The sequence below is a fragment of the Grampus griseus genome, assembly GCF_964374135.1.
Source record: "Grampus griseus genome assembly, chromosome: 6".
Lineage (NCBI taxonomy): Eukaryota > Metazoa > Chordata > Mammalia > Artiodactyla > Delphinidae > Grampus > Grampus griseus.
In genome coordinates, this window is record NC_139000.1 from 1,287,164 (window position 1) to 1,308,630 (window position 21,467).

General features: G+C 66.9%; 3 protein-coding genes across 8 annotated transcripts in view; 2 read left to right on the top strand and 1 right to left on the bottom strand.

The window, feature by feature from the left end:
* The first annotated feature begins 636 nt into the window (after nucleotides 1-636).
* Nucleotides 637-9,234, top strand: CARD9 (caspase recruitment domain family member 9). Of its 3 annotated transcripts, XM_082656975.1 has the most exons (13): nucleotides 637-721; nucleotides 2,123-2,326; nucleotides 2,499-2,636; nucleotides 3,293-3,597; nucleotides 3,676-3,855; nucleotides 3,955-4,098; nucleotides 4,301-4,426; nucleotides 5,921-6,112; nucleotides 6,549-6,590; nucleotides 6,875-6,923; nucleotides 8,237-8,313; nucleotides 8,810-8,892; nucleotides 8,984-9,234. In XM_082656975.1, the coding sequence occupies exons 2-13, from the start codon at nucleotides 2,143-2,145 to the stop codon at nucleotides 9,081-9,083; spliced, it is 1,620 nt and encodes a 539-aa protein (XP_082513101.1). In that variant the 5' UTR covers nucleotides 637-721; nucleotides 2,123-2,142; the 3' UTR covers nucleotides 9,084-9,234. The 3 variants fall into 3 exon arrangements, with proteins under 3 accessions (XP_082513101.1, XP_082513099.1, XP_082513100.1); XM_082656973.1 differs by having other exon boundaries at nucleotides 3,676-4,098; nucleotides 8,807-8,892; XM_082656974.1 differs by having other exon boundaries at nucleotides 3,676-4,098.
* A 217-nt stretch (nucleotides 9,235-9,451) lies between these two features.
* On the top strand, nucleotides 9,452-11,488 carry DNLZ (DNL-type zinc finger). The gene is made up of 3 exons (XM_082656795.1): nucleotides 9,452-9,676; nucleotides 9,982-10,121; nucleotides 11,250-11,488. Exons 1-3 carry the CDS (start codon nucleotides 9,476-9,478, stop codon nucleotides 11,416-11,418), a joined length of 510 nt encoding a protein of 169 aa, XP_082512921.1. The 5' UTR covers nucleotides 9,452-9,475; the 3' UTR covers nucleotides 11,419-11,488.
* A 2,520-nt stretch (nucleotides 11,489-14,008) lies between these two features.
* GPSM1 (G protein signaling modulator 1) overlaps nucleotides 14,009-21,467 on the bottom strand; it is a gene marked incomplete at its 5' end in the record, with an annotated part of 30,365 nt that continues 22,906 nt past the window's right edge. For 3 of the 4 annotated variants that reach the window (XM_082656078.1, XM_082656077.1, XM_082656075.1), the window contains 3 exons: nucleotides 14,009-15,559; nucleotides 16,527-16,735; nucleotides 17,091-17,247. In XM_082656078.1, coding sequence (XP_082512204.1) covers nucleotides 15,353-15,559; nucleotides 16,527-16,735; nucleotides 17,091-17,247 — 573 coding nt within the window. In that variant the 3' untranslated portion in view covers nucleotides 14,009-15,352. Of the gene's footprint in view, nucleotides 15,560-16,526; nucleotides 16,783-17,047; nucleotides 17,248-21,467 lie in introns of all 4 variants that reach the window. The other variant, XM_082656076.1, reaches the window with a different exon arrangement.

Genomic DNA, 21,467 nt, shown 5'->3' on the forward strand with positions numbered 1-21,467 from the left:
CAGCCCCTTCCCGGAGCTGTTGCTCAACCTGGCAGGTGGCAGCTCTCTCAGTTCAACCAGTGAGGCCACTCTGGTGAGGCGGTGGCCTGGGGATTCCCGTGGGGCCCTGCTGTCGCTGTCCCGTGTGTCCTGGTGGGGAGGGGCTGCTCCCAGGAAGGGAGGGGCTGAGCCAGCTGCACCATGGGCTGGGGGTTAGGCTGAGGGCCTGCAGCCCCGCCCCCCCCGCCAGCCCCATGCTCTCTTTGGACACGACGCTGCAGTCCTTATGGAACCAGAATGGACGGGACGGTGGCTTGGCCTCGTCCAACACTGGCAGAGCCACGGCTCGTGCTCCCACTCTGCAGGGTCGGGGCTGGGCCTCCAGGGCAGGCTCCGGGGCCCTGGCACTGGGCTGGCCGGCGGGGAGGCGCCCGGGGTGGGGGGGCGCGGCGCGGGGGTTTCCAAGCAGGAGCCGCTTTCCTCCGGAGCCGGCAGCTTCCACTTCCCTGTCCCCGCCTCCTGGGGCCGCCCTGCTTGGGCGAATCAGAAGGCAGCGCGGAGATGGTCCCCTGCGGGAGGACAGCCGAGCCTCTGTGGGGTTAAGCGGACCCGTCAGGAAGTGCACGGCTTTCCTCTGGCCCCGCCCGCCCTCTGTCCCGGCAGCCCGGCAGTCCTGCCACACACTGAATCGGGCGGCCCAGGCTGACCGGTGTCCGGCTAGGTGCCCCAGGAGGACCCCGAGGTAGGCCGGCCTGGTGCCCTTGCTTCAGATGGTTGGGAAGCCGCTGTGGCCCAGCTCAGGCTTGGGGCAGGGAGCGGGGTCTGGAGCAAATACCCCAGGAGGGCATCAGGTGGCCTCGCTCTGCTGCCCTGTCCCTTCACAGCCACCCGGTACCTGCTGGTCGTTTCACTGGAATAAGCAGCAGGGCATTGTCAGGTGTGGGACGCGTGGACATCAGGCTAGGAAGGCAGGGACCGGGCCAGACACTCCAAAGACCCCAAGTTGCTGGTGTTTTCATTCAATGCTTTGTCTGTTGCTGGGTGGGTGGGCTGACAGGACAGCGCGAACCTGCTGCCAGCTGCGTCTCTAGGAGGGTGGCCCAGTCCCTTTGGGCTGGAAGCCGGTGTTTCCCACACAGGTCAAAGGCTCAGCCTGCGACGGCGGGGTCAGGGTCTCCGTCCCCACTGCTGGGAGGAGGCCACCACATGGCTGCTCCCGGCTCAGCCTGGCCCTGGAGAGAGTGGTTCCCCCACTGGTAGTGTAGAAGGGAATAGCGGCGGGCAGTTTCAGCGTAGATGGTCCCCTGTCGGAGAGCTGGCCTGACAGTCCCCAAGAGTGCGGCCAAGAGCAGGCCTCGCCTGGGAGGTAGACAGGAGGAGCCTGGACGGCTGGTGTCCCAGAGGCTGGAGGAGGCACGGAGCTGCGTTCCAGGCCAGCCCTGGGCGACACAACCACCCCTCCCAGTGCGCCCGGGCCCCTGGCTCTCCCTCCACCGTGGGCCGTCCACAGTCACCCTTCCTGGAGGGCACCCTGTCACCGAGCCTGACCCGGAGCAGGCCGGCCCGGAAGCTGCTAGGTGACTGTTGCGTCACCAGCTGCGGAAGGAGAGGAGGGGATGGGAGTGGATGTGAGCAGGCACTGCCCCGCGAGGAAGGAGGCAGTCCCGCCAGCACAGCCTGGCACCTCGGGGGCTGGGGCTGGGATCCCTCCCCCGTGTGCCAGGGAGGTTGTGCTGGTAGGTGGCGCAAACAGCTCCGTGGGTAGGGGGCAGCCTCCCGCCTGCCCCGCAGCACTTTGGGGTGCTCTGGGGGGACAGGGCCAAAGGAGGGCTGTAGTGCAGGGGAGCATGTTCTCCTAGATGCCACCTGACCCTGGAGCATCTCCACGCCGTTCCCCATGCTTATTGGGGTGACCCAGGGAGAGAAAAAGCCCAGGGCGGCCAGAGGGGCGGGAGCAGGGCCGTGAAGGGCAATGCCGGGCGAGCCAATGGGAGGGAGCGGGGGCTTCTCCCTCTCTTGGTGGCCCCTCTCCTGGACGCCCCTGGGCTGGGTTCCTGGTCTGGCTCTGCCCAGAGCCCTGGCGGGCGAGGCGCAGGCCTGGCTCCCGGCAATGCCTGCTGCTCAGCCACGGCATCCCTCCCAGCCGCCTGCCCCGACTACGCCATGTCCGACTACGAGAACGAGGACGAGTGCTGGAGCGCCCTGGAGGGCTTCCGTGTGAAGCTCATCTCCATCATCGACCCCTCCCGCATCACGCCCTACCTGCGCCAGTGCAAGGTCCTGAACCCCGATGACGAAGAGCAGGTGCTCAGCGACCCCAGCCTGGTCATCCGCAAGCGGAAAGTGGGTCAGTGCCCATCCCCCACCCCCGTCCCCCGGAGGCCCCCCGGCCCCATCTGCCCGCAGCTGTGGTGCTTCACACACAGCTGAGGCCCTGGGAGAGCCATCCAGACCCCCGCCACTGCAGCCTCTTGGGGTTCTGCAGCCTTGCGTGCCCACACGTGTCCTCTGGGTCGCAGGTGTGCTCCTGGACATCCTGCAGCGGACTGGCCACAAGGGCTACGTGGCGTTCCTAGAGAGCCTGGAGCTCTACTACCCGCAGCTGTACAGGAAGGTCACGGGCAAAGAGCCCACCCGCGTCTTCTCCATGATCATCGGTGAGGAACGGGACACGGGCCTGGAGGCACAGGGCCCGGATGGAGGGGCGGGGGATGGTGTGGGTTACAGCCGGCGGCCCCCTCCCCACCTGGTCCCCTCATGGATAAATCGCGTATGAAAGGAAGGGAGCGAGCCGTGTGTGGGAAGGGTGCCAGCTTTGGGCCCGGTCTGAGTGTCACTCCCATCCCGCTCTCCTAACGCTCGTGGAGGGAGCAGAGGCTGGAGGAAAGGGGGACCCGAACTCTGGAGTGGGGAGCAGGTGGGAGGTGGGGTACACAGGCTGATTCTTGGCTCAGAGGCCCTCCTGCCCAGAAGATCATGTGACCCCGCTAAAGCCATGCCCGAGAGGCCAGGCCTGCTCGCCCCAGCAGCCTGTGAGGCGTCCCCGAGTCGCGTCCCCTGCCTCTCAATCAGGATTAGACAAAGAGGGATGGATACCCAGGCCCTGGGCTGCCCTGCCCTGCCCTGCCCTGCCCTGCCCTGGGAGTAGGGGGTGGCGACAGGGCTGGGAGGTGAGTTCACCTCCGGGACGGGGGGCAGCCGCAACTGGGAACTGACCCCTTGGCCGGGCTCCCCTGGAGCCGCTGGTCCTCAAGCGGAGGCCGGGGAGGGGCCAGGTGTACCATGCGTCATGTGACGCCCTCTTGGTTCGCAGACGCATCCGGGGAGTCGGGCCTGATGCAGCTGCTGATGAGCGAGGTGATGAAGCTGCAGAAGAAGGTGCAGGACCTGACGGCACGGCTGGGCTCCAAGGATGACCTCGTGAAGGAGCTGAGGGTGAAGGACAGCCTGCTGCGCCAGCACCGGGAGCGCGTGCAGAGGCTCAAGGAGGCCTGCGAGGTGGGCGGCCGCGAGCTCCAGCGCTGCAAGGACGAGAACTACGACCTGGCCCTGCGCCTGGCCCGGCAGAGCGAGGAGCGGGGCGCCGCGCTTATGCGCAACCGCGACCTGCAGCTGGAGGTGCCCTGCGCGGCGGGGCTCCTGGGGTGGGCGGCGGGCGCCGGGGTCCTGGGCTGGTGCTGACAGCCGGTCCCGCAGATCGACAGGCTCAAGCACAGCCTCATGAAGGCAGAGGACGAGTGCTCGGTGGAGCGCAGGCACACGCTGAAGCTCAAGCACGCCATGGAGCAGCGGCCCAGCCACGAGCTGCTGTGGGAGCTGCAGCAGGAGAAGGCGCTGCTGCAGGCGCGGGTGCAGGAGCTGCAGGCCTCTGTCCAGGTGGGGCCCCGGGGGCCGAGCCGGCGGGGCGGGCGCGGGGGGGCCGGCCTGGGCCTCCCAGCCCCGCTGTGCTGCCGCCCTCTCCCTTCGCACCCACAGGAGGGGAAGCCAGACCAGAGCAGCCCCTACATCCAGGTGCTGGAGGAGGATTGGCGGCAGGCGCAGAGGGACCTCCAGGAACAGACCGCCACCATCTTCTCCCTGCGCAAGGACCTGCGCCAGGCCGAGGCCCTGCGCGCCCGGGTACGCGGCGGGCAGGTGCGGGGTGCGCCCTGGGCCGACTGAGCGGGGCTCCACGTCCCTCCTTCCCCCCGCCTGGAGGCGAGGGCCGGCCTTCCGCCCCACCTGGCGCCCGCGTTCCCCGGGCACGTCGGGGCCCAGCTTCGGTCTGGAGCTCTGGGCCGGCGGGGCCACAGGCGGTTCGGCTGACTGCCGTCTCCCGCAGTGCACGGAGGAGAAGGAGATGTTCGAGCTGCAGTGCCTGGCCCTGCGGAAGGACTCCAAGATGTACAAGGACCGCATCGAGGCCATCCTGCAGCAGATGGAGGAGGTCGCCATCGAGCGGGACCAGGTAGGGGCCGCGCAGCCCTCCCCGGACGCAGTGGCCTCTCAGGGATGCAGTTGTCACGGTGGGTTTTCAGGGAGCACAGACAAAAGCAGTTCATGCTCGTTTAGAAACGTGAACGCTAATGAGTTAACCCCCTTCCTCCACCTCTGCCCCACCTGCTGCCAGGAAGTCCACGCTCCACCTTCTGCTGTACCTGCCAGCCTTTTTTCAGCGTACTTGTAGTTTCATTTTTGTTTTATAAGAGTGGAAGCTTTCTGACTCGTTTTGCAAAGACTTCTTTCGCTTAAAATGCCACGGGCGCCTTGGCCGGCTGCACTCTTCTGGGTGGGGAGGCGGCGCCCCAGCGCAGGGCTGCACCTGCTTCTTCGTTTCCCATCACTTTCCTGTCACGGCTCGGGGTCGTTTCTGATCAGCTACAGCTGTCACCTCAGTCACTTTCTGGAGGGTGATTGGCAGTCTGTATAGGAGCCTGAAGAGGTAGATTCCTTTTCCCCGGCAAACTCACTTAGAAAGCCCTCTCATGGGAATAACAGAAACGCAGAGAAAGCCCGGCAGATGCGTGCTTCCCTCAAGGCCGTGAGCAGCAGTGCGGTCTGGGGCAGCAGGTGTGAAATGGGCACAGCTCACCTGACAGGACAGCTCCTTCCCGGAGCTGCCCGAGCAGAGCCCCCCCTCTGCCTCGTGCATGGCCAGCAGGGACGCGCAGCCTCTGGTGGCACCCAGGGCAGGCCACCCGCCCAGGGACGCTGGCACCTGGCCGCCAAGGTGAGTGGCAGGGTTTTCTCTGGTGGGTCCCGAGTTGGAAGCTGGCACAGAAATTCAGGATGTCCTGTTACTAATCCAGCCCTGGCTGTCGGGGTCGATGGAGGCAGGGGTGTGTGTTAGCTCCTGGATCATTGCTGGACGCGAGGCTGGCTTCCTACAAGTGTGCCTCGCAGCCGCAGCCTCCTGGGCCTGTCACTGTGGGTCGTGGGCTGGCCTCCTGGGCTGACCTCAGTGCCCCCGCCATGGGGGACTGGCTTGATAAAGCGTGGGGTGTTCGTCTTAAAGAATGTTACATGGCTGTCAACAATCGTGTTCTTGGTCAAGCTGTACCCAGGAAGTACGAAACGCACGTGTGGGCACGTGAACACGGCTGAATGTGCCCAGAGAGCAGGACTTGACCCTGCAGGGTCAGCAGGGGCTATTCTCAGGGGTATTCTCTTCTTTATATTTTCTGAGCTGTCCACACTTTCCATTCTGAGCCTGTATTGCATTTACAACCCCCAAAACACGAGTGACATCCTCGGTTAAGAAAGGGGAAGAGGCCAGCGCTGGCCCCCGCCCCGTCCCCGGCCATGTTGCTGGAAATTATCCCAGGAGCACTGCTAGAAATAAGGCGGGCTGTGCTGAGAAGTGAGAGAGCCGGGAGGGGAAATGAAAGACCGGGGGGTTGCGGGGGGGCAGGGAGACGGGCCGCGCCTGCCCTGCCCTGCCCTGCCCTGCGCTGCCCCACAGGCCATCGTGACGCGGGAGGAGCTGCACGCACAGCACGCCCGCAGCCTGCAGGACAAGGACGCGCTGCGGAAGCAGGTCCGCGAGCTGAGCGAGACGGCGGATGAGCTGCAGCTGCAGCTGTTCCAGCGCGAGGGCCAGCTGCTGGCGGCCGAGGGCCGCCTCCGGTGGCAGCAGCTGGACACGTCCGTCCTGGTGGGCCTCCCCCGGGGCCTTTACGGTGTCCCTCAGTCAGAGACAACCATGGCTCTGCCATGGTGGGGCTCTGGGGGTGCGGCCACATGGGGGCAGGTGTGTCCCTAGAGACTGCAGACCCCAGAGGAGGAGCCACCAAGGGGCCTGGGCCTGGCCTGGCTCGGCCACAGCTCTGCCGCTGGCTCTGGCAGGTCCCCAGACGTTCCTGAGCCCCTCCCTCCTCTGTAAGGTTGCCCACCGAGCCCTCGTGGAGGTGGGCTGCAGAGCTGGCATAGCTCAGGGCCTGGCAGGGTGTGTGTGGGGGGAGGGGCGTTCTGGCCAGGGGCCAGGCCCAGCCATGGCCTGGAGGGTGGGCTGGCCTGGGACCCCACCCCGTGCCCTCGAGTGGCTCGGTCTCCCCACAGCCTGCTGACCGACCCCTCTTCTGTGACCACAGAGCTCCGACCTAGAGGACGGCTCACCGAGGAACTCCCAGGAGGTGAGTGTGACTCTGGGGGCGGGCCCAGGGCCAGCCTCACCCCGGACTCCCGGCCACAGCCTCTGCCGGACCACAGTCCCACTGGGTCCCTCAGAAGCTCTGGGAGCTCAGCCCACCACTGGCCATCCTCCCAACGCCCGGCTGGGCAGCGTAGGTCCCTCCCTGAGAAGCCGGCACAGGGGGTGACGGCAGTGGGGAGCGCAGCAGTGGGTGGGCAGCGCTGAGGGTCAGGTCCTGTCCTGGCAGACTCGTGGTCTAACCAGTTGCCCTTCTCTCTTGGGAAGCTCTCGCTCCCCCAGGACCTAGAGGAGGACGCCCAGCTCTCAGACAAAGGTGAGGAGGCGAGCGGCCTGTCCCGGAGGATCTGGCTAAGGCCTCCTTCTGGCCGCAAGCGGGCACCCGTCCCGACCTTCAGCACGCACACCGCATGACGCCGGCACCTGGGGACACGTGCCCCAGCCCTGGCCCATAGACCTCCACAGCCCCACTTCACAGATGGGCACACTGAGGCCCAGAGGGATAAGCAACCCCCAAGGTTCCCCAGCCAGCAAACAAGAGCCCCATTGGAACCCGGGGCCCAGGCTTGCAGGTCCACATCCCACCTCCCACCTTGAGAACACGCCTGGCCATCGCAGCCCACTCAGGCCCCGGGATTGCAGAGTGGAGGCACCCTGCCCTCCAGAGCAGGGAGCTGGGGAGGTAGCCCCTGCCAGGAAGAGGAACAGAGCAGGGAAGGAGGGACAGCTCAGGGTGACTGGGGCCTTAAGGTGGCAGGGGCGGGATACTTCTGCCTGCCTGGGCACAGGACAGCAAGTGGCAGGGAGATGGCCCAGTGGGGATGACAAGGGGCCGGCTCTGAAGGTGGGTGTCAGACGGGAGTTTGGGAGGATGGGTGGTGGTGGGGGCGCCACCGCAGAGGTAGTGTGTGAAGCCAGATGGACTTCCTCAGCGTCAGGCCTGACCCCAGCTTCTTGAGGGGCGCTGAAAGAGGAAGAGGCAGCAAATGGAGAAGTAAGTGGTTGGTCTCTCTGCTGCTGCCCAAAGACATGAACTTGAGGCCAGTGAGCCCCCACGTGGGGACAAGCGGGCAGGACCCGCAGGCAGTCAACGGGAGGGGAAGGCTGTTGGCCCAGCCGTCCTGGGAGCCCCAACCCAGGGCTGATGCGGCCCCTTGCGGGAGGTGGCGCAGGCTTCAGGGTCAGAGGCCAAGGAGGAGGGGAAGGCCTGGGCCTGGGCCTTTCCCACCACAATGTCCCCAAGACCTGGAAGCCACAGTCGCCCATCGTGGACAGTTTAGGGGAGCCAGCCCATCCGAGCACTTTTCCTGTGGGTCCTGAGCCCTGGGCCCATCCAGGCCCTGGCAGATGTGGAGGGAGCCCAGCAGCCTGCAGTGTTCTGCTCCCAACGCTGCAGTGCCCCAGCCCTGGCCCCTGCCCAGGGACGAGGCGCAGCATCTGCTCCGGGAGCCAGGAGTGGGAAGTGAGGTCTCTGAGCCCCAGTCCCCATGTCTATACAATGGGAATGCTTGTGGGGTCCAATAAGGACCTAGAAGGTGGCACAGGACTGGCCCGGGCTAGGGGGTAGAAGTGCTGGCGAGCGCGATCCTGGCAGGTAGGCAGGACCAAAAGGTACAACCTCCCTTGCAGGCGGCCCGGCCATCGGGGAGAGCCCTGAGCAGCCCTTTGTGGCTCTGCAGAAGGAGCGGCTCTCACTGGCCCCCAAGGTAAGGCTGCCTGGGGTCCCTGGAGCCCTGAGAGGCCGCTGGTGTGGGTCTCAGTGTGAATGATAACGAACGAACGGGGAGAGTGGTCCCTCTACCTGGACGCCTGGGGGGTGATCACAAGGTCTCTGCCCATGGGCTCCTGGGGTGTGGGTTTTGTAATGTGAAGCTGAGCCCCCTCCCTTCTTGGACGAAGCAGCGGGAGAGGGGGCAGGGAGCGGGCCCATCTTCTGGATGGGGCGCAGCGTTAACCTGAGTGGGAACTCGGCCTCACTGTCCACTGCTCGGAGCCCGACGGCAAGGGGGCCGCACCGGACACTGTAGTAGAAGGAACACTGGCCTGGAGCCCATCCCTGCTGGCTGTGCGTGCGTCCCAGGCCAGTCCGGTCATCTGAGAGAAAGCGCGTCCCGCCCGCCCGGCCCCCCGTGCGCAGCCCCAGGGGCGGGGGTGGGGCCCACGCGGGCGCTGGCCGGAGCCTGAGCCTCGCCCCTCCAGCAGGACGCAGGCCTGAGCGGCGGGGAGCCCCCCGAGAAGGAGAAGGGGCGGCGGCGTCTCAAGGAGAGCTTCGAGAACTACCGGAGGTGGGCCCGCGTGGGCGGAGGGCGAGGGGGGCTAGGGAGCGGTGGCCCCGCGCACACCTGCGCCCACCTGCGCCGCCTGGGTCTCCCGCAGGAAGCGGGCCCTCAGGAAGATGCAGCACGGCGCGAGGCAGGGGGAGGTGGACTGGGAGAATACCACGGGCAGCGACAACACCGACACCGAGGGCTCCTAGCCGGCCCCTCCGTCCAGCCGCGCGTCGTGGGAGGAGGACACGGCGCCACCTGGGAGCTGCCTCGCTAGGCCGCCTCTTCCTTGGCGAGCACGGGCTTGTTCTCTGTGTGATGCACGCGCGTGCTGCAGTGTTAAAAATGCATCCCCGTCAATAAACGACCGCAGTCCGGACACCACCGCCTCCGACGGTCTTGCTGCCGCGCGCACCCTCCGACCCCGCGCCGGCCAGCGCGCAACGCCTGCCGCCAGGGGGTAGCCGAGCGCGGCCCGCCGCCGGGACGGAAGCCGAGCAGGGCCGCTTCCCTCGCGCGCCCGCTTCCGAGACGGCGGCGGTGTGGCCTCCGCGGGGCGGGGCGGGGCGGTCTCGGCTGCGCGGGGCGGCCGGCGGGCGGCATGGCGCGGGCGGCGCTGGGCCTCTTGCCGATACTGTTGAGCTGCGCGCGGCCCCGGGGGCCCGGCCTGAGGTGGCTGTGGGGGCGCGGGGCCCGCCTGGAGGCCGCGGAGAGAAGGCGGGCCTGGGGTTGGGGCTGGCGGCGCTTGAGCTCCGAGCCAGGCCCCAGGCCGGCGCACTACCAGCTCGTCTACACCTGCAAGGTGGGCACGTGGCGGGGGCGGGGCCGGGGCCGGGCCCGGGCCCACACCTGCGCCTGGCGCAGGACGGCGCTGCGGGACTGCGAGGAAGTGTGAGGTTGTCCTCAGGGGGCGGGGCCTTCCAGGAGAGGGGTGGGGCTATCCCTCGGGGGCGTATCCTTCTGGGAGAGGGCGGGGGGCATGCGGGGTGTGGCTAACCCGGGGGGCGGGGCCTTCCAGGAGTGGTGGGGGTATCACGGGGGGGAGGGGGCGGGTCCTTCTGGGAAGGGCGGGGCGGGAGCAGGGCTTCACCTCCTAGTCTCCACCAGGTCTGTGGGACCAGGTCCTCCAAGCACATCTCCAAGCTCGCCTATCACCAGGGTGTGGTCATTGTGACCTGCCCCGGCTGCCAGAACCACCACATCATCGCCGACAACCTGGGCTGGTTCTCGGACCTGTATGGGAAGAGGTGAGGCTACCCGGGAAGGGTTGGGGACAGAAGTCTATATTCCAGTGCTGGCCTGGTCCATCCTGAGTCTGGAGCCCCAGCCAACCTCCCTGGGGCACCGTCCTTCTAGTGAGGATTACAGAGCCCACATCTCCAGCCCAGCTTCCTTATCAATACAAGAGATGTAGTTAAATTTGAAATTCAGATAAAACACAAGTAACTTTTTAGTAAAAGTATGCTCAAGATTGGAACATGTTTTGATTTGCTAAATCTTCCACCCTAGATCAGCTCCTTCAGCCTGGTTCACTGCCTGACTTCTGCCCTCACTGACAGCCTGTGGGGGCAGGTAGGACCTGGTTACATGTCAGGGCCGCGGGCCGACCCTAAAATGAGGGCGTCAGACTAGGCTGACTCTTAAAGGCAACAAATTGCCTTTCACCCTGTGGTTCCTTCACCCTACTAGGCGCTCCTTCCTGAGTGCCCGCTGTGGGCAGGGATCCTGGCATGCACTGAGTGCCCGCTGTGGGCAGGGGTCCTAGCATGCACTGAGTGCCCGCTGTGGGCAGGGGTCCTGGCATGCACCGAGTGCCCGCTGTGGGCAGGGATCCTGGCATGCACTGAGTGCCCGCTGTGAGGCAGGGATCCTGGCATGCACTGAGTGCCCGCTGTGGGCAGGGATCCTGGCATGCACTGAGTGCCCGCTGTGGGCAGGGGTCCTGGCATGCACTGAGTGCCCGCTGTGGGCAGGGGTCCTGGCATGCACTGAGTGCCCGCTGTGGGGCAGGGATCCTAGCATGCACTGAGTGCCCGCTGTGGGCAGGGATCCTGGCATGCACTGAGTGCCCGCTGTGGGCAGGGATCCTAGCATGCAGCTTTCTTGTCCTCTGCTGACACCGGTTGGTTGACTGCACCGTACTTGGGGGTGTGTGTGAGATGGAGTGGTCAGGGCCCTGGGGCTGCAGGGTCAGCCTCACCACCTTGTGGAGAGCAGTGGGGGGGCAGTGGTCAGGAGCCTCCTGGCTGCATGGCCCTGATGCCACACCAGCACAGGGACTCATGTGCTCGAGCCTGGCCTGGGGTGCTCTCGAGGGACCAAGATGCGGGACAGCTTTGGGGCCTGGAGTGTCACGGCACCTCCGTCTTTCTCAGGAATATTGAAGAAATCCTGGCGGCCAGAGGGGAGAAGGTACGCCGAGTGGCTGGCGAGGGGGCCCTGGAGCTCGTTTTAGAGGCTGCGGGGCCCCCCAAATCCACCACTGCTATGGAAGGGGCTGAGGACCAGGATCCCACCCACCCTGGCAACAAAGAGGCCAGCTGACCCGCCTTGTGCCTCCAAGAAGGATGCTCCGGCCCTGAGCCACGCTGGACTTGCCTGTTCCTATCAATAAACCAACATCACTTGCAGATGCTGGGACCTGGGGCTCTCCTGTCATCCCTGGTTCTGGCCTCAGAATGACTCACAACAAGCCCCTCCAGGCTGCAGGCCAGGGCCTCCTGTGGCTGCTGGCCATGTCTGAGTGGGAAGGGGCTGGATGTGGAGTCTGAGCCCCTCCTGGCTGTGGCTGTGTGGCCTTGGGCAGGTCACTCTGCCCCTCTGAGCCTTCGTCTTCCTGTCTGCAGATGAAGATGCTCACGGTGCCACCTCGTCAGGAGTATAGGTGGAAAGATGGGACTCAGGACGGGCACGGGGTGGCTCAGCCCCGCCACGCCCCCAAGTGTCAGGGCCCCAATGTTGTTTTTTTTTTTTTTTGCCACGCCACATGGCGTGTGGGATCTTAGTTCCCCAACCAGGGATCAAAACCGTGACCCCTGCGCTGGAAGCGGGGAGTCTTGACCACTGACGGTCAGGGAAGTCCCAGGGCCCCGATCTCGATGGCCCGTTAGCCACTGTTCTTACTGGGAGTGGGGTCAGCACCCCCAAGCCCCACCGGGGGTCCTGTCCCTCTGGCCAGACACAAGGAGGCCCCGTAGATCCTTCTGTGCCGCCTGCCGTCTCCTCGACGCCCCCTGGATGGCACTGGTGAGCCGGTGCCAACCTCAGCCCTGACCCTTGGCCACTGGCCAAGCCAAGTCAGCAGGCTGGGCTGCTCACCGTGGCTGCAGGCGGGCCAGGCGGAGTGGGAGCTGGGCTGCTGTGGGCCTGGCGGTGGGCCGCCTGCCCCACGGAGTGTCCCCCTCCCCGGGGCTGTGCAGTTTGTCTCCCAACCTCGTTTGCCCGCCTTCTCAGGATGTTCCTGTGTTTATAAAAGCATGTTCATTTCCAGAAGGTTCTGGGCTGTGTGACCTTCAACATTGATCACCGGCCACGATCTCGCAGGATCCCCGCAGGATCCGAGCTCCTGACGGCGCCCCCGTCAGCACGGGCCTCAGCACTGCTCTCCAGGCGCCGGCAGCTCGTGCTCCGACTCGAATACCCCCCGTTCTTCCCGTGGTGAACAACCCCCTATTATCCTGCCCAGAGCCTCCTGTGACATTTGCGGAGTCAGTCATGGCGGACGAGCCAGCCCCAGGCGTGCTCCTCCACGGAGGCCCCGAGGGACCCGCTGGCCTTGAAACGCCAGAGCAGCGGGGCCTCGCTGCCGCCACAGGGTTGGAACCGGGTGTGGGGCGGCCCAGGGAGCTGGCCGGACTCTGAGAACGCAGAGCGGGGACCCAGGGAGCTGGCCGGACTCTGAGAACGCAGAGCGGGGACCCAGGGAGCTGGCCGGACTCTGAGAACGCAGAGCGGGGACCCAGGAGGGCCACGCAGGCCAAGCCCTCCCTCCATGGGCGGTCTGGACATGGCTGCTCGCCACATCTTTTTATTGTCTGCTTTCTGACGTTTTGACATCTGGGCCCTCTGACCCTGGAGAGCTGGTCAGTTCCTGGACACGGCAGGGCGAGTGCACCCAGGGCAGGTTCCGGACGACTCGGGCAGCCCCTCCACCCAGAGCCACTGAAGACCTTCTCACCGGCCGAGCAGGCCTGCTGGCCCTGCCTCACTGTTTCTTCCCACAGAAACCACAGGAAAGGCTCCGGCCCATCCTCCCCTGCCTCCTGACCAACCCTGGTGCCTCCCTGTGTGGCCCCCGCCCAGCCGCCGTCCATCTCCAGTCCCTTCTCAAGGTGCCCCTGGCTCTTTCCACGCCCCCCCCCAACTATCTTCCATCCCTCGTTCCTGGCCAGGACCCTCTCCAAATGGTCAGATTAGGGTATCTGGGCCAACCTCCTGTGATCCTGTGACAGCACGTCCCCAAGTGTAGTCTTCTGAGGACAGCTTGATGGGCAACGCCGGGTTCCAGGACATCAAACAAACTTCTTCCTGCAGGACTTCTCAGAGCCTTTAGCATCCTGGCCTGGCTGTGAGCCACTGAGAGGCATGGTGCCCCGCGATATTTCCCGGAGCACTGAGAACTCTCTGGGGTGGGGGGTTGGGGGCTCCACCCTTCCCCGTATGGGCCTTGTTCTCAACCACCCTCCCTTTTCTTTACCTCACCCAGGAGAGGCTGCAGGATGGCAGGCTCGGTAGGGAGGCCTGAGGTTCCCTGTGCCCCGCTGGGGGCTGCCCCACACTGCACTCCACGCCTTCCAGCAGCCTCGTCTCGGCACCAGAGCTCCTCTGGGAGGGGAACGTGGGGCTCAGGGCTGAGGTGTGGGCTTTGGAGGACACTTGGACTCCCACGCCAGCACCCTCACCGGCTGTGTGTCCCTGGGATTGCCGCTTCACCCCTCTGAGCCCTAGCCCCGCCCCCCCAAGCCCGTGTGCGGGGTGGGCGGGAGCAGGGCCAGCCTGGGGCGGCAGGAGGGCACTGCTCCCCGGCCCCAGGCCCTGGCACGGTGCAGGCTTGCTCACCCAGGTGGAGAAGTCACTGGGCCTCTGAAAGCACCAGCACCTGTGCCAGCCCTCATCCTGACACGACAGCTTTCACTTGGCGGACTTTATTTTTTTCAGGAAAAACAGAAGAACAAATGTACCTCTTGGGTTGGAAAGGACCCCTGGACAACACGGCAAACACACGTGAGAGCAACAAATACGCACGGACATCGGGTGCGTGGGGCGGCCGAGCAGGAGCCTGTGCTCTGACCTCTGACCCCACACCTGCCGCCCTGCCCTCGCCCTCGGGGCCCCTCCGCCCAGAGCGCCCCGGGCTGTACTGTACCGAGGGGCGGGGGCCCGGCGGCCTCCCCAAGCTCAGAGGGTGGGGCCTGGGGCTGGGTGAGGCGCCACGCAAGAGGAGGGCAGCCTGGGGGCCGTGGGGCTGCGGCTCGACCCAGGGACGCTCCAGGAGAGCTGGAGATGGGCCCTACAGGAGGCGGGCTGAGGAGGGGGGGTCTGGGCGAGGGCGCCGGCCACGGTCTCCCCAGAGGCCTGTCTCCTGCCCAATCCCGAGGGCCGACTCACCCCACGGGAGAAGGCGTGATGTCATCTCGCCCCACGGTGGGGTTGAGGGCTGGGTGCTCACCACGGCCACAGAGCTGGAGCCCTCGCACCTGCCGCCCACCCTGGCATGGTCAGGGTGCAGACCCCTACCAGCTGGTGTTCGCAGAACCGGGCCGGCTCAGTTCCTGGGCTCCTGGGCTTGGAGCTGAGGAATGTGGAGCTCACCCCCTTCCCTCCCCGCCCTGCTGGCTCAGGAGCACGTGCCTGGTGGGGCTGGGGACCCCACGTAGGAGCCACTGCCTCCACTGCCTGGCAGGCTACAGGCTTCCTGGGACTGGCCTCCTCCTCTAGGCCGGGTAGGAGGGAGAGGAGAAGGGCTGGGGGGGCCCTCCCCAGGGGTGAGGCCGGCTTCAGGAGGACAGAAACGCCCATGCCGCTGGTGGCCACAGAGAAGAGGCTTCAGAGACACCTTTGGGGGTTGGCGTCAGCGGGGTTTTCACATTTGGCCGGGCAGGGGGCAGGGCGGGAGCGTGGAGGTCTGGACAGCACCGGGCTTTGGGGCCGACATGCTGAAGGCCCGGCCTGGGGCAGGGGCGGGGCGGGGCGGGGCAGGCCTGCAGGAAGCTGCGTACCGAGAGGGGCCGGCGCAGGACAGGAGTGGGCCCCGGCCTGAGCCTGCTGCCCCGGGGAGGGGACGCCACAGGGGCCGCGTGCCCAGCGTCCGGCTCAGTGAGGTGGGCTGGGTGGCTCAGAGCCTGCCCTCAGCTGTGGCCTCGGGAGGAGCTGGCTTCACGGGGGGTGCTGTGGGCATCCTGGACATTTGTGAGCCCCCCCGGGCCGCCGCCCCGGTCCAGGAGCGGGGGTGGGGCGGCCCGGCTGCGGGTGCGAGGCCTTAGCTGGCGCCGGGCTGGCACTGCTGCCGGGGCTCGGGGGCTCCGCCCACCTCCTGCTCCGGGCTCCCAGCGAGGTCCACCCGCTGCTCGTCCATCCGCTTGGCCTGGACCCTCTGGATGAGGCTGAAGAAGTCCTCGTCGGGCATGGTGGGGCCCCGGGGCAGCACGTCCGGTGGCGGGCAGCGCTGGTCGTCGATCCTGGAGGACTGGGCAGACGTGGACACGCGGGTCGGCGGCCTCGCTTCCCCAGGCCTTGGAGGGCCCAGTCCAGCGCCTGGGCCCGGCGCTCAGAGGCCCCAGGGACAACTCGGCAGCAGTGCCAACTCAGGAGGGCCTCCCTGGGAATCAGCTCCAGGGCACAGCTGGGAGCCCTGACCCCGAGAACGGCCTACCCGGCGGGCGAGCTGCTGTGGGAGCCTCCCAGGCCTGCTCTTAAGGCCGCCAGACCGTGGTGTGTTCACGAGCCCCGGGGACAGGACGGGGTGCAGCTCCCGGAGCTGGTGGTGCCGAGCCCCCCAGGGCCCCCTCGGGTCAAGGGGCCGGGAGCCAGCATAGCCTGTGGGGCGTGCGTGTGGGCGGGGGTTCTCGGTAGGGGCTGCTTTTGAGGCTCCTTGGACTCGCCCAGAGCTGCACTTTCCTCTCCTCCATGGGGAGGAATGTCACATCTGGAAACCTTCCAGCTTCCTGCACGGGGGGGCTATGAGGCTGCCCCCTCCCCAGCCATTTCACTGAGGGTTTCCTGACCCTGAAACTCCACCTGCAGTTCTGCCCCGCCCAGACTGGTGGGTGGCTGCACCCCATGGTGTCGACCAGACCCCTCCTGCCCTCTGCGCTCTGGGGGTGCCGCCTGGCTCTCGGTTTTCTCCATCCGAATGTGGAAGGCTGGAGGAATACCCGGTGAGGCGCCCGGCTCCAGGCTCCTGCACTGTAGGGAGGGGCCGGCCTGAGGATGTCCTGGGGTGACCTACTCAGGGGGTCCAGGAGGAGGCCCATGGGTCTGAGCACCCACGGGCACTCAGAGACACTGGCTGAGCCAGCCTGGGGTGCAGTCCCGCGTGACGCACCCTGAGATGGAGGGCCCAGGCCCTGCGTGGAGCCTCCCGGGGAGGGGCCCTGAGCTGACCGGGGCCGAGGGGCCTGGGGGGCAGGCGGGAGGAGGGTGGCGGAGCCCACCTGGCACTTGATAAGCATGTTGAAGAACTCGTCCCCCGGCTCCTGGGGGTCCCCGTCACCACGCAGGTGGCCCAGATTGTTATGGGTGATACGCAGCCCGGGCAGGCTGCCCACGCTGGCCCGCTGGTCGTCCAAGCGGCGGCTCTGGGAGCTGGCGATGAGGTCGAAGAACTCCTCGGTCTGGGGGGAGGCCGTCAGCGAGGGCTGGCCTGCGGGGCACAGGGGGTCAGGCCCGGGGAGGCAGGGACCTAGCCCACTGTGCCCCCGGAGCCCCCAGCAGCCTCTCTGCCGACCCCAAACCCCAGCTGCTCTCCGCCGCTCCTGCCGTGGGCCCGACGCCCGCCTTGAGGGCCTCCAGGGGGTGACAGAGCAGAGAGCCTGGCTTCCCGCACCCGCTCCGAGACCGCTGCACCCCGACACGGTGTGTTCCGGAGAGTGGGATGATTACACGCTTTCCGGGATGCAGCTTTGGGCAAGGTGGGGCTCACGGTGACAGGGGGCACGCCCCGCCCTCGGAACACTGCAGCGGAGGGAGGGGACCGGCGCCGGCCCCCGCGGGCTCACCCATCCTCTCCTCCAGGGTGGGGGCGGCCGTGGCTTCAGCGGCTGCGGGCTGGCCCTCCTCCAGGGGACAGCGCTGGTCGTCCATGCGGCTGCTCTGGAACTTGCTCAGCAGGTCAAAGAAGCACTCCTCGTCGGAGGAGGGGGCCCGGGGGATGCTCTGGGGGGCGGGACGGGCAGTCAGTGCTGGCTCTAGGCCAGCCACAGGTGGCCCTGCTGTGGTCACCAGCCCCTCACAGACCCCCGGACGCAGCTGAGTGCTGCTCGGCTTGGGCCCCTCCCGCTCCCAGCACCACCCCTGCCCCCCCCCTCCCTGGTGCCCCCCGGGGGCCCCTACTGGGCCCTTGTGTCAGCCGCCAGCAGTGAGTGCCACCCATGCCTGTGCACCTCCGGAGCCCCAGTACCCAGCACAGCACTCACCAGTGTCTGCTAAACAAGTAAACGAGTGAGTGAGGGACTAGCCCCCTGGCAGCCCGTGATGCACACTGGACGTGGCGGTGCCAGGGCCCTGGCAGCGGTGATGCTGGACCCAATTGTGCCAGCCATGTCAGGTCACACCACCAAAGGCAAGGAGCCCGAACTGGGGAAGGCGAGGGCTTCTGTGTTCCCAGTCCCACCCCTTGTGGGGTCTGGACAGTTTTATAAGGTCCCCAGAGGACAGCAGATGTGTGCGGGCCACGCTAGAGACAGTGCTCTCATCCCCCAGCCCCTCCCTCTGCGTGCTGGCTGAGGCGGGAGTGTGGTGGGCCAGGGTCTGCTCTGGGTGGCTGGGGAGAGCCAGGACGCCAGGCTGGGGGCCCTGGGTTGGTGGTTGGACCACAGGGGCTCTGGAAGATGCCCTCAGTGAGCATGAGTGTGCAGCCCGGGGGCTTCCCTGGTGGCGCAGTGGTTGAGAGTCCGCCTGCCAGTGCAGGGGACGCGGGTTCGAGCCCTGGTCCGGGAAGATCCCACATGCCGCGGAGCAACTAAGCCCGTGCACCACAACTATTGAGCCTGTGCTCTAGAGCCCGCAAGTCACAGCTGCTGAGCCACAACTACTGAGTCCACGAGCCACAAGTACTGAAGTCCGCGTGCCTAGAGCCCGTGCTCCACAACAAGAGTAGCCACCGCAATGAGAAGCCCGCACACCACAGCGAAGAGTAACCCCCACTCGCCGCAACCGGAGAAAGCCCGCGCGCAGCAACGAAGACCCAACGCAGCCAAAAAAATAAAATAAAATAAAATAAAAAAGAAAAAGTTACATTAAGTGGGCAGCCTGGGCAACGGGGAGGGCTGACCTTGGGCTAAGCCAGCTGACCCAGGCAAGTCCCACTGCTGGGTCAGAATGGGGGGAGGGGCCGCAGTTCTGAGGCAGTGGGTGGGATAGGGTGAGAGCAGGTCCCTGGGTCAGGCTGAGTCCCAACGGGCAGGGTGGCCTCAGTTCACACCTCCATGGAGGGCGTGGTCTCTCAGGGGCTGCCCAGAGGGCAGGACCAGAGCAGGCCCACCCCCAGCGCCAGCCTCACCAAGCCTGGTCCAGGGCCCTGCGGGCTGACGGCTGGATGGAGTGGCTTCCAGAGGACACTCTGGGCGCTAATCGGCACCCCACTCCCTCCGCCCCGAGAAGCCGGCCCCCCCGCCCAGCCCTGGCCCGTGCATCTCCTGGCTGGCTGGCTGGCGGCCGCCTCGTCGCTCAGAGCCCTGCCTGAAATGTGTGAGCCCCAGAGCTCCCGACGACCCAACACCAGCCCGTTTCACAGAGGAGACTGGGGCCCTGGAAGCTGCACAGCCTGGGCTCCCAGAGCACAGTGAGGGCCGCTCCGAGCTGGGCTCAGGCCCTGGGGCAGTGAGGCGTCCGAAGGCCAGGAGGACCCGCTGGCCGACGGCAGGGAGGGGCAGCCGAGCGGGTGGTCCCTCCGACCTGTGCCGGCAGGTGGCAGCTCGGAGGAGACCCCACCGGGCTCAGGCTCTTGGGTCGCACCTCCCCACCCCCTGCCTGGCCAGGGCGGGCCCAGAGCCAAGGCCGGAGCCGGGGGATTCAAAATCCACCCCTGAGGGCTCTGCTCTCCTGTGGTGCCCAGGAAACCTGGAGGGAAGGGAGAGCCGGTGCTCAGGGGCCCATAGGGGCCTTGGCCAGGGGGCTGCACCTAGTCCGGGCCTCCTGGGGACCTGCAGGCCCGGCAGAGAGTAGCTGGGGACCAGCGTCAAGGTGGGGTCTACGGAGAGGTGCCCCCCCAGGCGCTCGTGGGCTCTGCTCACAGGCTGGGGGCCCCCGGCTCCGCCAGGTGTGGGGTGAGCACAGCATCTTGCCCCAGCTGGGATCTCCCAGGTGAACCATGGGCCAGGTGAATGGAGCCAGGCCCCTCCCAGGAAAGGTGTGACCCGGGGGTCCCACTTCACTGGGCACACGTGTCCCCAACACTCCTCCAGCCTCCCCTGGGCTGCAACTTGGGCTCAAGAGAGGCACCTGAAGGAGAGGGAGGTTTGCTGTAGGCCTCTCACGGCGCTATCACCACCGTGGCCAGGGCTGGCCTGAGGGCCCCGCCACGGTCGTCCAGACAGGCTCCCGAGGCACTGCACCACAGCCATCCCAGCCTGAGACCTGGGACTGGCCCGGGGCCTGGCAGCTCTCACCCTCCCCGAGCCCGGGGCCACCTGTGAAGGGTGGGCGCCCCCTCATGCAGGGCACTGCTGGCCTGGGACCACAGGCACAGGGGGAGGCCCACGCCCCTCGCTCAGGACACCGGCCTGAATCCCAGGAGGACACGTTCAGGGGACCTGGAGGCCACCCCATGCTCCCGCCCCCCTCCTCTGCCGGACTCGTGCTCCCTCCGCCCGGAGGTCAGAACTCCCTGAGGCTCACTCCAGCCCCACCGCAGAGGTTTCAGCCCATCTTCTCCCCGGGAAGAAGGAGCCAGCCCTGGTCATGCAAACTCTCCCCTCCAGCCGGCCTGGCCAGTTCCCCAGGGCTGCAGCTGCCCTGGCTCCCGAGCTGCCCAGGACGGGGACGTCCGAAGGCAGGTGAGTGCGGGTCCACGCACGGGACTCACCCCCACTGAACTGGCCCGGGGGAGGCTGCCGGGAAGCGGACCGCTTGCCCGCCAGCTGACCACCCACCCGCCCTGGCCCCCCAGGAGGAGCGCTCTGCCGCCTAAGTGCAGCTCCGACAGGCCGTGAGCCTCCAGCCGTGTTAGGGACCCCCCACCCACGCGGATCCGCAGCCCTGTCCGCCAGCAGCCAAGTGCCTTTGGGTGCTGGGCCACGTGGAGCCCAGGCAGGACGCCGAGGCCCCTGTGCCACTGCCCTGCCTGCAGCGCCTGGTGCTGCCTCACCGCAGAGACCCGCTGGCTCTGTTAGCTTGATGCTTAAATAGGACCCAGGGCGAGGGCCCCGCCCCGTCCCCGCCCACCCGCGCCGCGCGCACACGCACGCACGCACGCACGCGCACACGCACACACACTGCGTAAACACTCGGAGATGGATTTCCCTGAGCACAGAGCCTGTGGGCAGTCACAGCAGCAGGGCGAGGGGTGAAACCTGTCTGGGGAGCACGTCCTCTCTGAGAGCAGCCCCGGCCTCCTGCCCAGCCCGGAGAGGAGCCGGACGGGTCGGTGTCCTTTCCCATTCTGGGCCTCGATGGTCGCGTGGCCTGACACCCTTACCCCTGCAGAGCCGCAGCACCACACAGTAGCCCCCTTGGCTTCTGCCTGGCCCCAGACCAAAGCCCCTCGGCTGCAGTGCCCTCCCTGGCCTCCTGCTGCCGCCTGGGTGTCCCTTTCCTGCTCCGGGAGGTCGTGGAGTCAGCGTCAGCCCAGCCCTGGAGCCAGCAGGGGCCGACCACCTGAGGCACCTGGGTAGTCCCGGCAAGAGAGGTGAGGACAGGACAAGGACACCAGAGGCCCCTCTTAGGGCCCGCTCTGTCCTGCCCCTTCTGTAGTGGGTTCAGAGCTGCCGGCCCCTTCCATTACAGCCCTGGGGACAGACGGCCACCACCAGCAGCCTGGGACTGGCCCTCTGAGGACGCCTCCTGTCGGGTGCCTGGGTGGGCACGGGGGCTCAGCCCACCAGCGGGGTCCAGGCCTCCAGCTGGGGCCAGGCTCAGAACCCTGTCGTAGCAAAGACACCACCATGGCCCGACACCTTGACGTGTTCTCTTTGGGGGCCGACCTGTGGGTACCAGGAGCTGACCCTGGCCTAGCAAGCCCAGCCCTAGCGTTCCTAGCTGGACGCCCTCAAGCCATTTCCTTTTACCCTGAGCCTTGGTTTCCCCCTTAGGGCTGCTGTAAACGAGGAACACGTGGCGAGCCCGAGCCTCGACTGCCGTCTATTTGGCAGAAGAGGTCCCGGAACTGCAGCTACAGGGACGCGGCTGGGCCAGAGCTCCCAGACGGGACGGGCAGG